Source organism: Capra hircus, chromosome 1, assembly GCF_001704415.2.
Source record: "Capra hircus breed San Clemente chromosome 1, ASM170441v1, whole genome shotgun sequence".
Taxonomy (NCBI): domain Eukaryota; kingdom Metazoa; phylum Chordata; class Mammalia; order Artiodactyla; family Bovidae; genus Capra; species Capra hircus.
In genome coordinates this window covers 130,549,337-130,565,744 of record NC_030808.1, presented here as the reverse complement: position 1 = coordinate 130,565,744, position 16,408 = coordinate 130,549,337, and the positions used below count along the sequence as shown (strand labels likewise).

The 16,408-nt window shown below is 42.2% G+C and overlaps 1 protein-coding gene across 1 annotated transcript in view; it reads right to left on the bottom strand.

Moving 5' to 3' along the window:
* Positions 1 to 16,001, bottom strand: part of A4GNT (alpha-1,4-N-acetylglucosaminyltransferase) — a 35,560-nt gene extending 19,559 nt beyond the window's left edge. The window contains exon 1 of the mRNA XM_018049971.1: positions 15,736 to 16,001. Coding sequence (XP_017905460.1) covers positions 15,736 to 15,780 — 45 coding nt within the window. The 5' untranslated portion in view covers positions 15,781 to 16,001. The remainder of the gene's footprint in view (positions 1 to 15,735) is intronic.

Here is a 16,408-nt window from a genome sequence, read left to right as displayed (position 1 = left end):
CTGCATCTAAGTACTGCATTTCGGACTCTTTTGTTGACCATGATGGCTACTCCATTTCTTCTGAGGGATTCCTGCCCACAGTAGTAGATATAATGGTCATCCGAGTTAAATTCACCCATTCCAGTCCATTTTAGTTCACTGATTCCTAGAATGTTGACGTTCACTCTTGCCATCTCTTGTTTGACCACTTCCCATTTGCCTTGATTCATGAACATGACATTCCAGGTTCCTATGCAATATTGCTCTTTACAGCATCGGATCTTGCTTCTATCACCAGTCACATCCACAACTGGGTATTGTTTTTGCTTTGGCTCCACCCCTTCATTCTTTCTGGAGCTGATCTTCAGTAGCATATTGGGCACCTACTGACCTGGGGAGTATCCTTTCAGTATCCTATCATTTTGCCTTTTCATACTGTTCACGGGGTTCTCAAGGCAAGAATACTGAAGTGGTTTGCCATTCCTTTCTCCAGTGGATCACATTCTGTCAGACCTCTCCACCATGACCCATCCCTCTTGGGTCTCCCCACACAGCATGGCTTAGTTTCATTGAGTTAAACAAGGCTGTGGTCCATATGATCAGATTGGCTAGTTTTCTGTGATTATGGTTTCAGTGTGTCTGCCATCTGATGCCCTCTTGCAACAGCTACCATCTTGAGTTTCTCTTACCTTGGATGTGAGGTATCTCTTCATGGCTGCTCCAGTAAAGTGTAGCCGCTGCTCCTTACCTTGGACTAGTCACCCCTACTGACCTTGAACGTGGAGTAGCTCCTCTCGGCCCTCCTGCGCCATGCACCCGCCGTTCCTTGGATGGGGGGTTGCTCCTCTCTGCTGCCGCCCCTGATGGTCCCATTCACATTACTGCAAATGTGGCAGAATTTCCTTCTTTTTAATAGATGAGTAATATTACATTGTGTATATGTATATGTACACAATGCAATAATACTATATATATTATACATCATATATAATATATATACGCACATATAGATACATCACATCTTCTTTATCAATTCTTCTATTGATGGATATGTGTTACTTCTATATCTTAGCTATTGTAAATAATGCTGCTATGAGTATCGAGATGCATGTATCTCTTTGAGTTAGTGTTTTAGGGTTTTTTAGATATATATACCCAGGAGTGAACTTGCTGGATTGTATGATAGTTCTATTTGTATTTATGAGGAACTGCCATACTATTTTCCACAATGGCTGTACCAATTCTTATTCCCACTAGCAGTTTGCTTGGATTCCCTTTTTTCCCACATCCTTGCCAACATTTGTTATTTGTAGACTTTCCGATGTTAGCCATTCTGATGGGCATGAAGTGATAGATGTGGTTTTGATATGCATTGCCTTAATAATTAATGATATTTAGCATCTTTGCCTGTTAAAAATCTGTATATCCTCTTCGGAAAACTGCCTATTCAGGTATTCTGGCCATTTTATAAACACCATTTATATGGTATTTGGTTTTTGGTATTGAGTTGTAGAAACTGTTCATATATTTTGGATATTAACCCCTTATAGATCATAATATTTGCAAATATTTCCCCCCGTTTAGTATGTTGTCTTTTTTTTTTCTTGGTAGTTTCCTTTGCTATGCAAAAGCTTTTGAGTCTGATTGGTCCCATTTATTTATTTTTGCTTTTATTTCTTTTACCTTAGGAGACAGATCCAGAATAATATTGCTACAATTTATGTCAAAGAGCATTCTGCCTATGTTTTCTTCCAGGAGTTTTGTGGTTTCAGGTTTTACATTTGGATTTTTAATGCACTTTGAGTTTATTTTTGTATGTAGTGTGAAGAAATGTTCTAATTACATTCTTTCATGTGTAGCTGTCCAGTTTTCCAAGCATGACTTATTGAGGAGACTATCTTTTCTCCTTCTTATATTCTTGCCTCTGTTATTGTAGATCAATTGAGCATGGATGTGTAGGCTGATTTCTGAGCTCTCTATTCTATTCCATTTAATCTGTTTTTGTGCCAGTACCATGCTGTTTTGATTAATGTAGCTTCGTAGTATAGTCTGAAATAAGGTAGTATGATACCACCAGCTTTGTCCTTTTTTCTCAAAATTGCTTTGACAATTCAGGGTTTTTTGTGGTTTCATATAAATTTTAGGATTATTTGTTCTAGTTCTATGAAAACTTTCTTCTTTTGATAGAGATCATATTAAATCTGTAGATTGTTTTGTGTAGTATGGACATTTTCACAATATTAATTCTTCCATTCCAGGAGCACAGGATACCTTTCTATTTCTTCTTATTATCTTTGATTTCCTTCTTCAGTGTTTTATAGTTTTCAGAGTATAGATCTTTCACCTCCTTGGTTAAGTTTATTCCTAGATATTTTATTAAAGATCATGGCATCTGGTCCCATCAATTCATGGCAAATAGATGGAGGAACAGTGGAAACAGGGGCAGACTTTATTTTGGGGGGCTCCAAAATCACTGCAGATGGTGACAGCAGCCATGAAATTAAAAGAAGTTTGCTCCTTGGAAGAAAAGCTATCACCAACCTAGACAGCATCTTAAAAAGCAGAGACATTACTTTGCCTACAAAGGTCCGTCTAGTCAAAGCTATGGTTTTTCCAGTAGTCACGTATGGATGTGAGAGCTGGACTATAAAGAAAGCTGAGTGCCAGTGAATTGATGCTTTTGAAGTGTGGTGTTGGAGAAGACTCTTGAGAGTCCCTTGGACTGCAAGGAGATCCAACCAGTCCATCCTAAAGGAAATCAGTCCTGAATATTCATTAGAAGGACTGATGCTGAAGCTGAAACTCCAATACATTGGACACCTGGTACGCAGAGCTGACTCATTTGAAAAGACCCTGATGCTGGGAAAGATTGAGGGCTGGAGGAGAAGGGGATGACAGAGGATAAGATGGTTGGATGGTATCACTGACTCAATGGACATGAGTTTGAGTGAACTCCAGGAGCTGGTGATGGACAGGGAGGCCTGGCAGGCTGCAGTCCCTGGGGTTGCAAAGAGTCAGACACGACTGAGCAACTGAACTGAACTGAACAGACCTTAGAAAAGTTAATGCATCTATGAAACCTATGGGTACATTACAACCAGGAATCCCATCGCCTACCACTATTCCTCAAAATTGGCATATTATTATTATTATTATTGATTTACAAGATTGCTTTTTTGATATACCTTTACACCCTTTAACCAAGAGATTCACTTTCTCTCTCCTTTATCCTAATCATATTGGACCTCATAAACAGTACCAATGTACTGTACTGCCACAAGGGATGATGAATTCTCCCACCGTGTGTCAGTATCATGTAGCCAAAGCCCTTGAGCCTGTGAGAAAGCAATTTCTTAACTTTCTTGTTATTCACTATATGGTTGATACATTGTTTTCGGCTCCATCTATCTTAGAAACTCAACACATGTTTGATATAGCTCAACTATGCTTAAAAAACTCTGGATTAATCATTGCCCCTGAAAAAATTCAAGCCTCTACACCTTACCATTACTTGGGGTTTGTTGTTAACAGACAATGTATTACTCCCCAACTCACTCAGATCCGTACTGATAAATTATCAACCTTAAATGATTTTCAAAGCTCTTAGGTGATATTAACTGGATTAGACCTTCTTTGAAAGTGAAGTCGCTCAGTCATATCTGACTCTTTGCGACCCCATGGACTGTAGCCTACCAGGCTTCTCCATCCATGGGATTCTCCAGGCAAGAATACTGGAGTGGGTTACCATTTCCTTTTCCAGGGGATCTTCCCAACCCAGGGATCTATCTCCTGCATTGGAGGCAGACGATTTAACCTCTGAGCCAGGAGGGAAGCCCTTCTTTAGGCATTGCTAATTATCAACTGAATAACTTATTTAATACTTTAAAAGGAGGTCTTGATTTAAATAGCCCTTGTTCACTTTCTCAAGAGACATAAGAGGAACTCTATTTGGTGCAAAATAAATTACAAAAACAATTTCTTACCTGCATCAAACTAGATTTACCTCTGGAATTGTTTATACTCCCCTCTCCTCATTCTCCCACAGGACTTATTGCCCAGTAAGAACACCCAAAAGAATGGATCTATACCCATTTTAGGGGAATAAAGTCACTTACACCTACCTTGATTTAATTGCTCTAATCATTATCAATGGAAGAAATAGGACTAAAACTCTAATTGGCTCATATCCTCATAAAATTGTAATACTTATCAATAAATCTCAATTTGAGAATGCTTTACAAACTTCTACCGATTTCCAAATAGCTTTTCTGGAATATTTTGGAGAAATTTCATTTCATTATCCTCTGGTAAGCTGTGGAATTTCTTCAAAAATACTGAATTTATTATTTCTCGAATTATCAGCTCACAGCCTATACCACAGGCTGAGGTTTTTTATATAGATGGGACTAAAAACACCATAGCTTCATTCTGGTCTCTTAAGGAATATAAAGTCTTTTATACTAAATTTCATTCTGCTCAACAAAATGAATTATACGCTCTTATTCAAGTTATTTGCCTACATCCTCACCCCATTAATGGCTCCCATGGTAAAGCGTCCGCCTGCAATGCGGGAGACTCGGGTTCGATTCCTGGGTCGGGAAGGTCCCCTGGAGAAGGAAATGGCAATCCACTCCAGCACTCTTGCCTGGAAAATCCCATGGACGGAGGAGCCTGACAGGCTACAGTCCGTGGGGTCACAAAGAGTCGGACACGACTGAGCGACTTCACTTTCACTTTCACCCCATTAATAGAGTCTCTGACTCTATATATTCTGTTTTTGTATTAAAAAATATAGAAACCTCCACCATAAACTCCAATCAACCTATTATTCAACAACTCTTTTCAGAACTACAATCTGTTGTTAGAAACCACAATTCTCCCTTTTATGTTACATATATTCCAGCACATTCTTGTCTTCCTGGCCCAATGACTTATGGTAATGAGCAAGCTGATAAACTGATTTCCTTTGCTACTCCAGAGGAACAGCATGCTCTGTTCCATAACAATGCTGGCTCCCTACACCAGCTATGGAAAATCCCATACTGCCAGGCTAAAGAAATTATTAGTAATTGCTCTACTTGTAGATCCCTACATCTTCGACCCATCGCACAAGGTATTAATCCTCGTGGTTTGCAACCTAATGAACTATGGCAAATGGATGTAACTCATTGCCCTGAACCCTCTCCATCTTCTTTCTTGCATGTCTGTATTGACACTAATTCTTTTATTTGGGCCACACCTCTTCATGGTGAGGCTACACAATATGTTATAACTCACTTATTAGCTTGTTTTGCTGTAATGGGAACTCCTAGTTCTATAAAAACAGACAATGGCCCTGCCTATATTTCTAGACACTTTAAGCAATTTTTACAATCTTTTTCTATTAAACATATTACAGGTATTCCTTATAATCCACAGGCACAAGGCTTAGTCGAACGAGCACATCACACACTAAAGTTGCAAATAAAAAAATTTTAAAAGGGGGAATACACAGGAACACTACTATCTCCCTTATCTAAAGCAGACTCTACTAGATTCCAACATAAGATATTTTCTAAACCTATAACTATTGTTAATATAGCTTTATTTGTTTTAAATTTTTTGAATTTACCACAGGGAGATATCTTACCGAGAGCAGAAAGGCATTTCAAGGAACTGAAGGACACTTCTCTTCCTCTGCCCATTTGGTACCAAGACAGGTTAACGAAACAATGGAAATCTGGGAAACTAATCTTACAGGGAAGGGAGTATGCTTGTATTTCCCCAGATGGATCCAACAAACTCACATGGCTTCCTCTTCGGAAGATTCGACCCAAGGGGGCCCCCGGCCTTCAAAATGCAGATGGAACAACAAGGACCCCAGGAGGAAGAAATTTCAATATGGGCCATGGCAGCTCTAAAGATCTCCAGGAAGCACCGCCCTCGGCAGCATCACCCCTATGATCTCCCCACTTGGGGGCAAATAAAAACCCTCACTAATCGAGCTGAAAATTTGGCCTCTCAACAAGGAATTCCTCAGAGTCCCGAATACATTCTCCTGGCAATGCTCAGTCTTTTGACCTGTACCCACCCTCGCACCCCGCTCGAGCTCTGACTAATACCCAACCCCCTCTATTGTAGGTCATAGAATGGACAAAGAAAAGACTGATCTTATCAACCAATGACTCCACGGAAAACTAACATTTCTTTAGGCTATGAAGTCCTTCCCTTGTGCATGGGCCAGCAGAATTGAGCATAAATGTCAGCCGACAAACTTGGGCTTTCACCCTGCCTCCCAAAAAGGACTTTCGGACGTTGCTTAGACCATTTACTGCCCTTTCTTTGTCTGTGAACCATGTTTATACTACTGAGACTTTAGGGAAAGAGTTAGGGAAAGAACAAAGAACATTATGCAAAAGGTTTACTTATAAAAACTTTACATATACTCCTGTTCATTGGGACAAATGTCAAACCAAATCAAGAAAATTAATGTTTGTGGCTAATCATACAATTGTTGATTGGGGACCCCATGGTATGTGGTTATCTGACTGCTCAGATGATATTAACAACATTGTGTGTGATATGGAAAGTCACTGACACTATGATGGAACATTACTACGACAAAGGACTTCTTGGGTGGCTTGACGGTGTATTAGCCCCACCTCATCCTAGGAGCATCCTCAATAAACAGAGTGGGCCTGAACAATGGGACATTTGGAAACTTGCTGTGAGCACCGAAAAACTTGGAACTTGGACCGGACATTTTACAGGGACCAGTCATGGTCATAGTAACTATTTCTACAATCAGTCATATTTTATACAGGCCTATGTCCCACTTCCTTTTGTTATAGCCATAGGAAATTTACCATTTAATAAGACTTTACGTTCTGTAACTTGTATTAATTGTAAACTATATACATGTCTTAATTCCTCTCTCTCTTTAAGAAACGATTCCCTTTTGATTCTTCGATCTTGATGTAATTTGTTCAGTTCAGTTCAGTTCAGTTCTGTTCAGTCAGTCAGTTGTGTCCGACTCTTTGCGACCCCATGAATCGCAGCATGCCATGCCTCTCTGTCCATCACCAGCTCCCGGAGTTCACTCAGAGTTGCATCCATCGAGTCAGTGATGCCATCCAGCCATATCATCCTCAGTCGTCCCCTTCTCCTCCTGCCCCCAATCCCTCCCAGCATCAGAGTCTTCTCCAATGAGTCAACTCTTCGCATGAGGTGGCCAAAGTACTGGAGCTTCAGCTTGAGCATCATTCCTTCCAAAGAAATCCCAGGGCTGATCTCCTTCAGAATGGACTGGTTGGATTTTCTTGCAGTCCAAGGGACTCTCAAGAATCTTCTCCAATACCACAGTTCAAAAGCATCAATTCTTCGGTGCTCAGCCTTCTTCACAGTCCAATTCTCACATCCATACATGACCACTGGAAAAACCATAGCCTTGACTAGACGGACCTTATTCGGCAAAGTAATGTCTCTGCTTTTGAATATGCTATCTAGGTTGGTCATAACTTTTCTTCCAAGGAGTAAGCGTCTTTTAATTTCATGGTGGCAATCACCATCTGCAGTGATTTTGCAGCCCCAAAAAATAAAGTCTGACACTGTTTCCCCTGTTTCCCCATCTATTTCCCATGAAGTGATGGGACTGGATGCCATGATCTTCGTTTTCTGAATGTTGAGCTTTAAGCTAACTTTTTCACTCTCCTCTTTTACTTTCATCAAGAGGCTTTTTAGTTCTTCTTCACTTTCTGCCATAAGCGTGGTGTCATCTGCATATCTGAGGTTATTGATATTTCTCCCGGCAATCTTGATTTCAGCTTGTGTCTCTTCCAGTCCAGCGTTTCTCATGATGTACTCTGCATAGAAGTTAAGCAGGGTGACAATATACAGCCTTGACGTACTCCTTTTCCTATTTGGAACCAATCTGTTGTTCCATGTCCAGTTCTAACTGTTGCTTCCTGGCCTGCATACAGATTTCTCAAGAGGCAGGTTAGGTGATCTGGTATTCCCATCTCTTTTAGAATTTTCCACAGCTTATTGTGATCAACACAGTCAAAACCTTTGTGGTTACCAGTAAATCTCCAATGACCCTGGGAAGAAGGTCCCATGGCTGGACTTGCTCCCAGATTACTTCAATTTTGTGTTACTCTTGATTCATTTAATCATAGTGCCTACAACTGGAAACAAATCAAATTTCATTTTACAAATATAATAAAATAGGGGGAATTGTCAGGAAGCATTTAACAGGAGGCTTCCTGTGTGCTGTTTTGGATCTGTCAGGAATCCTCTGTTCCTTATTAATTCCTGAACATTCAGGAATTAAGAGGAGAGGCAAGCCTCTCCCGGGGCTGAGGAATCCAGGCATTTCCTTCGTTAGTTTTTCAATATGGTGATAAGTACCCTCTTCCTTCTTATGAGCCATACGGTAAAAATGATTCTTTACAATTCTCTCTTTGATATGGATCACCTATGTTTTGTAAGTCTGGAATTTTAATCTTTATCTTAGCTGAAGAATAACTACCTTGTAAGACAGTATATATGCCCACACCATGTTGATTAAAATACCTTTGCTCCATCAGAGCTTTGGTCCCCGTGTCTTGCTTTCTCTTTCTCTCTCTCTCAGGCTATTTCTTTGGAGCGCAGAGGCCCTCTGGGTTCACTTTCCTGCCCAGGCTTCTAAGACCCTCTCGAGAAGGTGCTCAGCACCTTCACCCCATCGAGAGGGTGCCTGAGGCCTTCGTGAACAGAGCAAGCCCCGTGTCAGGACTCTATTGGTTTTCTGCGTAAACCAAGGAATATCAGCCTCTTTCTCTCTCCTCTACTTTCTTATCGTCGACTTCGGACCACCAGGTTCTGGTCCATTAAAGGACCTCAGCAGTTTCTGATTGTTTTTGTAGTTCTATGCTTTATGTCTTTTTCATTTGTTTGTTTCTTCCCTTGTGGCTTGATGATTTTCTTTAGTAGTATACTTGTGTTTCTCTCCTTTAAGTTTCTCTGTGTCTATTACACATTTTTAATTTGTAATTACCATAGGGTTCATATATGCTGGCCTATATCTGTTTGCTTTAACTATAGTTATTAAGTTCAAACACATTCTGTAGGCTCTACCTTTTTACTCCCCTCCCCATTTTGTGTTTTTGATGTCATATTTTACATCTTTGTGTTTATCCCTTAACTGCTTATTGTAGTTATAGTTACCTTAACAATTTTTTGTCTTTTGATTTTCACACTGGCTCTTTTAAGTGGTTGAGCCTCAACCCTAACTAAGTATTACCCTTTTCTACTGAGATTTTCCCCTTTCCTACTACTTCTTACTTCTTTTCCACTTAGTGAAGACTCTTTAACATTTATTTTAGGGTAGATTTAAGACTGATGAACTGTTTTCCTTTGGGCTTGTCTGAGAAATTGTCTCTCCTTCCATTCTCATGATAATCTTCCTGGGTAGGGTATCCTAGGTTGCAGATTTTTCCCTTTCAGCACTTTGACTATATCATGCCACTTCCTTCTACTTGTGAAGTTTCTGCATAGAAATCAGCTGTGATAGCCTTCTGGGGATTCCCTCTTACATGACTCTGTTTTTCTCTTGCTGCCTTTAGATTTCTCTCCAACTTTTGCCCTTCTAATTATGACTTTATTGGTATGGTTCTGTTTGGATTCATCTTGTTTGGGACCCTCTGTGCTTCCTATGATACCTGGATAGCTGTTTCCTTCTTTGAATTGGAGAAGTTTACAGCGATAATTTCCTCCAACACATTTTTGACCCCCTTCTCTCTCTTTTCCTTCTAGGACCTCTACAATGCAAGTGTTGGTATACGTGATGTTATCCTAGAGACCTCTAAAATAGCTATTTTTATTTGTTTGTTTGTTGTTGTTGTTGTTTGCTATTCTGGTTGGATGATTTCCAACCAGGTTTGGAAGATTTCCAAATCACTTGTGTGTTCTTCGCTATCACGTAGTCAGCTATTCCTTCTTTCTAGTGTGCTTTTCACTTCAGCTATTGTATTCTTCAGTCCTAATTCATTCCTTTTTATATTTTCTAGTTCCTTATTAAAATTCTCACTGTTTCCATCTGTTCTTTGCCATAATTCAGTTAGCTTTCTTATTACTAGTGCTTTGATTTCTTTATCTTATAAATTGTTTATTTCCGTTTCATTATTTTTTCAGCGGTTTCTCTTGCTCATTCAATTGAGATCAGTTCCCCTGTCTTTTCATTTTGCTTAACTTTTTCTGTCTCTATGAATTTAGGTGAAACAGTCGCCAATTGCAGGGGTATCCTTGAAGGGGTATTCTTTGGGGGCATTCCTATGCAATCTGTGTGGTGTTGTTCAGTCGCTATGTTGTGCCCAACTCTTTGTGACCCCATGCACACGAGGCTTCCCTGTCCTTGATGTGAACAGGAGATTTGATGTGAACAAGAGTCACATCAGCTAGATTTGATGTGAGCAGGAGTCACATCTCTCCTCAGGGTGTGCTGCCAGCTATCACCTTGGTAGGAGGTAGGGCAGGAGATGGAGGGAGTAGGGCCAGAACCAGGTGTGAGGCAGTGCTTCCCCTCTGCTCAGGGGCCATCACCATCCTATTGGGAGCAGGGGCAAATCCCAAGTTGATTCAGAAGCAGACCACAAGAGGAGATGAGACTGAGATGAGATGAGGTTAACTGTGCAAAGACTGCATTAGGAGAAATGCCAGCATGAGAATAGGAAAGGAAATGTGTACAGCTGGGAGAGCTGTCAAATCACAGGGCAAGTCTGAGAGAAGCTGGAGTGGAATTGTCCTAGGTTGCCGTGCCCAAGGCTGTCCTTGTTTAAGGAAAGCTCAGCAAAGTAATTAGAGTCCTCAAACCAAAGTCAGCCACTAGAGGAGTCTTGTGTCTCCCAGGAATGAATCTACCTCAGTATTCTTGCCACACGCAGTGACTTCTGGGAAAAGCCTGTGGAAAGAGTGGCCTCAGCACAACTCAGTGATATATTTCATAGTGCAGTAGCTGGGGCTGTTGGTCACTTATGCCCCTTCCAGTTGGAGAGCCATGAGGCACAGTCTCACGACTGCCGCAGTACAGCCCTTGAGATGCACGCATTTACTTTTCTAGATAGTTTTGGGGAGCAGTGTTTCCATGGTTCCCATGGACCTCTCTTACTGAGGGGAACTAACAAGCAGCAGGTTAGAGGAGTGCCCTACAGGCCCTGTCACTGTAGCTGAAGTTGATCTCAGGGCTGCGACTCATCCTCTCCCTCTTCTAATGTCCATTGCTTCACCCTCAGAGATCACTTCTTCATAATTTAGCTGGTTGTGGAACTTACTTCCCTGAAGTGCCTGAGCCTTTCATAGTCATACTCTTCCTCAGGTCAGGGATGCTGCACATGCCTGTTAATTTATCGTGGGGTCAGGGAATACCCGGAAGCCCCAAACTGAATCTAGCGAGTTCAGTACATATTCTTCCCTGGTACCATTATGTAAAAGTAGCCTGACCTCCTCCTTCTGATTAGTCAATTACCTTCACCAGGGTAACTGCTCCCTTTACTTGCTGGCCCCTGGACATGAGAAGTCCAACGTGCCCTTGCAGCAGTTTGTAATTCAATGAGACACTTGCTGTATCACCGGGCAAGAATCTGCTTTATTGGGGACCAGAACCTATAACACTGAAGAGTCCAGATTTACAGGGCCAGAAGCACAAAATCCTCTAATGAGGCCATTCAGAGTGGTGGTCAGTGGGGCCACTCCTATTTACAGCCCTTGATTCCCAGATCCATCTACTCTTTCTATTAGGAACAGAGCATCATACACAAGTCTCTGAATTGACATGAATATGCTGTGTACTGAAGGGTAATATTCAATTCTCTCAGAGTGTTTTCTCCAAGCCAGCACTTCAACTGCACCTTTAAGAATGTCTTTTCAGAAAACCATCCCTGGATGGTGCAAAATATTATACAACCAGTAGATTCCATTATACTGGAGCCACTCCTGCACCTCCATAACTGCAGAGTGAGTCCCTTTTTCAAATGCTATGCTATATGAGATCCCATGCCTGTGGAACACGCAGTACATAACCCCAAATGTTGTAGCTGAAGCCGACAGACAGGAAAGGCAAACTCATACCTGGACTATTCATTCCTATGACAATGAAGCATTAGCGTTTCCAATGGAAAGGGCCTGATGTTGTCAACCAACTGGGCACCAAGTAGCCAGCTGGTCTCAACAAATAATGCCAAACCAAGGACTCGGTGGTGATCTCTGTTGCTGACAAGTTGGATTAATCTTGGGAAGTGGGAGTCTATATTATTGGACAATATATGGTCTCTATCTTTGCTACCATATCCATTCTATTAGTGTGCCCTTTCATGTGCCCATCATGCCAGTTCTAGGCTGGTAACCAATCATTAGATTGTCATCAGTATACCAGCATTCTATGAGGTACCTCACCATTGCTGTAAATTGCACTTCTCTGATAACTAATGAATTTGAGTACCTCCACACATATTTGTTTTCCTCTTCTATAAATTGCTTTTCCATATGCTTTGCTGGTTTTTCTGTCATTTGTTTTCACTCTGCCTTCTTCTTATAAATCTACAAATCCCTTGTAGAATCTAGATATTAGTTTTGTGTTGTGTTAAACACTGTAATTCTCTTTTCCCAAAATGTCATCTGGATTAATTTGTCTTTGATGTCCTCTATTTAACAGATATTCTCATCTTGATGCAATAAATACAGCAGTTATATTTTGTTGAATGATTTGCTTTTGGGGAATCCTATTAAAGAAAACCTTCCACACTCCTAAGTGACAAAGATATTTTCCCACATTTAAAAATGTTTTCATTATGTCATAGTTCACATTAAGTTTATTCATCCACCTGGAACATACATTTGTATGTGGTAGCATGTAAAGGTTGATTGTTCTTTTTTCTCCATGTAGTGAACTAGTTTCTCCAACATCATCTGCAGTAGAGATGTGCTTTCTCTATTGGGTGGTTATATCAGCGCTGTCATGTAGCAAGTCACCATATTATGTCCCCATATACATATATGCACACCTGTCTGAGTTTTCCCTTTTGTTCCACTGGTTTGATTCTTCTGTTCCTATAACTGTACTTGTTAAATTCTATTGGCTTTTTTTTTTTTAATCTGTGGTAGGCATTGAAGAAGTACTCCCTTTTCTGATTTCCCCACAAGCCTTTGGAAAAGCTGCACTGGCAGCACAAAATAGCTGGAAGAATGATGGTGAAACTTGTCCGTAGAATAAATTGATGGAAATGAAAAGTTAAGAAACAGGCAAAAAAGTTGTGACTGGATGGGACATATTCTTGGAGGAAATGAAACAGAAAAGAGGAGGGGGCAGAAAAGGAGAAAAAAGAGCAGGCAACCATACCTTCTTGGGGCGGGGGTAGAATTTGCAGAAGAATTTAAATTATGTAGGAGAAGAAAACATTGGTGAACTATTAGTGAAAAACAGTGGTCTCAAAGAAGTACATGACATGATAAAAACATAAATTTCTCTTGAGGGATTTCGGCAGGGTTCTGGGAAAATGATAATAGCAGCAGTATAAAATCTAAATCCAAATCTCTATGTAAAAACAGGCAGAACAACGAAATTATAAAGTCAAAAATCCCACAGACAACATTTACAGCAAAACTAGGTGACGAGGTATCTCCTTAAATCCCAAAATACAAGTGGATGGTGACAAATCACCAATAGCCCGAAGAGCTCCATGGTTTCAGCTTCTGTACTAGAGGAAGCAGAGAGAAGCAGCCAAACCTGAGAGGAGGGGAAAATCAAAGTATCCAATTGATATTTACTGGAAAGTGTGGCCACACTGAAACAGGGAGGTGTTTTATCCAGTACAATAGTAGGTGAGGCGGGACTTCCCTGGTGGTCCAGTGGCTAAGACTTCACATTCCTGATATACGGGGCCCAGTTTCAATCCCTACTCAGGGAACTAGACCCCACATGCCTCAGCTAAGACCTGCCACAGCCAAATAAATAAATAAAAACAGTGGATGAGGGCAAGGATGAGGGCTTCCAGTAAGATCTGAAGTGGGTGACATAGCTCTGTGAGCTTTCTCTTCAACATAGAGCCTCACACAGAGGAGATACTGATATGAATGGAACAATCGAACACATACAGGATAAGGAATTCCACTTCCAGAGGCAAAATAAAGGAACCAGGTATCCTCCCACCTGAAACAAAATGTAGAACATATGAAACAGGGATTTTCAAGACGCTGAGCATCAGGCAATAAAGGACAATAATCCCTGATTGATGGGAAACAAACAACGTAAGCCTTCTGGTTAACCCAGCTTCCTGAGAATTTCTAGCCTCAGCGCAGAGAGTGGGAGCCCAGGTAGAACCCACATTTTGTACTCGGGAGAAAAAAAGAGAGCTGAGAGTCCAAAAGCCTGAGGTAAGCAGAGTACTAGAGACGAGAGAGTCACAGAGCAAAAATTCCAGAGACCTACAGACAGGGTTATGCTTGAGAATTCAGCAAAGCAATAATCAGAGCAGGTGTGTGAGATAACCATCTGAGGCTGAGGAAAGAACCGCCAAAAGGGATCAGAAGAAGAGTACGTGGCAATCACACAGGGCCAGAAATAGCACCCAGGCCCACCAGTCAGGCTGAGAAACCTGATAATTCATAGAGTATGGGGTAGAAAACTCAGAATGCTCTTGTCTCAGTACTGGAGGAAAAAATTAGCCTTACACTAAACACAGCTCTGATGTTGCCAAACAGATTTTTTTTCTGCCTAACAAATTCTAAAGGCAAGACCTGAGAGGATGGAGCAGAGGAGATGGCCAAGATGGCAGAGAGAGGACCCTGAGCTCAACCCGCAGGCACGCAAACATCGCAACTATGTACAGAGGAACTATCGTTGAGAATGACATGGAAACTAACAGAAGAGATGGTCGGGGCTTCCCTGGTGGTCCAGTGGATAAGAATCCGCCTTGCAATGGAAGGGACACCCTGTTCAATCCTTGGGTCTTGGAAGATCCCACATACCGCGGCACCAGAATTACCGAGCCTGCGCTCTAGAGCCCCACAAGTTGCAACTACTGAGACTATGCGCTGCAACTACGCACCTGCATACCCTAGAGCCTGTGCTCTGCTAGAAGAGAAACCGCTGTAATGAGAAGCCCCCATGCACTGCAACTAGTGAGTAAACCCCATCCCCCGCAACTAGAAAAAGCTTGCATGCAGCAAGGAAGACTCATCACAGCCAAAAAATAAATAAGTAAATCTTTGAAAAAATTATTTTAGAAATCTATTTTTAAGAAAATTTCCACAACTAAAGATATAAAGAAGAAACACAGTGAGTCAGGTAACAGAGATGAAATGGAGTATAGTCAAGACCCACGCCCCTGGGAAGGCAATCCACAAGAGGATAACCAAAATATGAAGGGTTCTTCCCGAGGGAGGGGTCCAAGCCTCAATCAGGCTTCCTGGCTAGGAGGTCCTGCACCAGGAAGATGATTCCCAGAACATCTAGCTTGGAAGGCCAGGGGGACTTCTGTTTGGGAGAGCCAGAGGTCTGTGGGAAACAGAGACTCCATTCTTAAACTGCACACAGATCTCACACTCTAAGAATCAGCACAGAGGCAGTAGCTTGAAACAGCACTCAGCCAGACTGACTTGCTGTTCTTGGATACCCTCCTGGAGAGACAGGAGGCAACCAGGACTCCCCTTGGGGACATAGATGCTGGTGGGACACAGCTAGAACACAGGTTCTAGCAAGTTCCATACTGGAGTCCTCCCTCTAGCCTGTGAGTGCTGGGGGCCTACCTGTTCACCAGCAGCCCAGAAGCAGTCCTGGACCTCCCCAGCCATCCAAGACCAAGCCCTTCTGATCAGTGGGCCAGCATCAGTGCCAGTCCACTCAGGCCCCCAGCCAGATGCCCCAGGTTCTGGCCCATCTTCCAGCAGGTAAGCTCCAATCCCAGAACCCCAGGCTCTGTGGCCAGCCACACAGGGCCCAACCCTGCACACCAGTGGGCCAGCCCTGGTACTACCCCACCCCCAGATTATGTAGGACCCAGCCTACCCCATAGAAGGCCAGTACCAGCCTGGGATATCTTGGGCCACACAATCAGATATAACAGGACTCAGCCCCACCTACCAGTGTACCCACATTAGTCAGCCCAATCACAGCAGAAGGGCCCAACCCTGCGCACCAGTGGGCCAGCCCTGGTACTACCCCACCCCCCAGATTATGTAGGACCCAGCCTACCCCGTAGAAGGCCAGGACCAGCCTGGGATATCTTGGGCCACACAATCAGACATAACAGGACCCAGCCCCACCTACCAGTGCACCCACATTAGTCAGCCTAATCACAGCAGAAGGGCTCACTCAGCCCAAGAGCTGGCACTCCTAGGGCATATAGTGGAGTGTGCTGCTGGATCCCCTAGGAAGTCTCCTACATAAAACCACTTCTCCAAGATCAGTAAACATAACCAA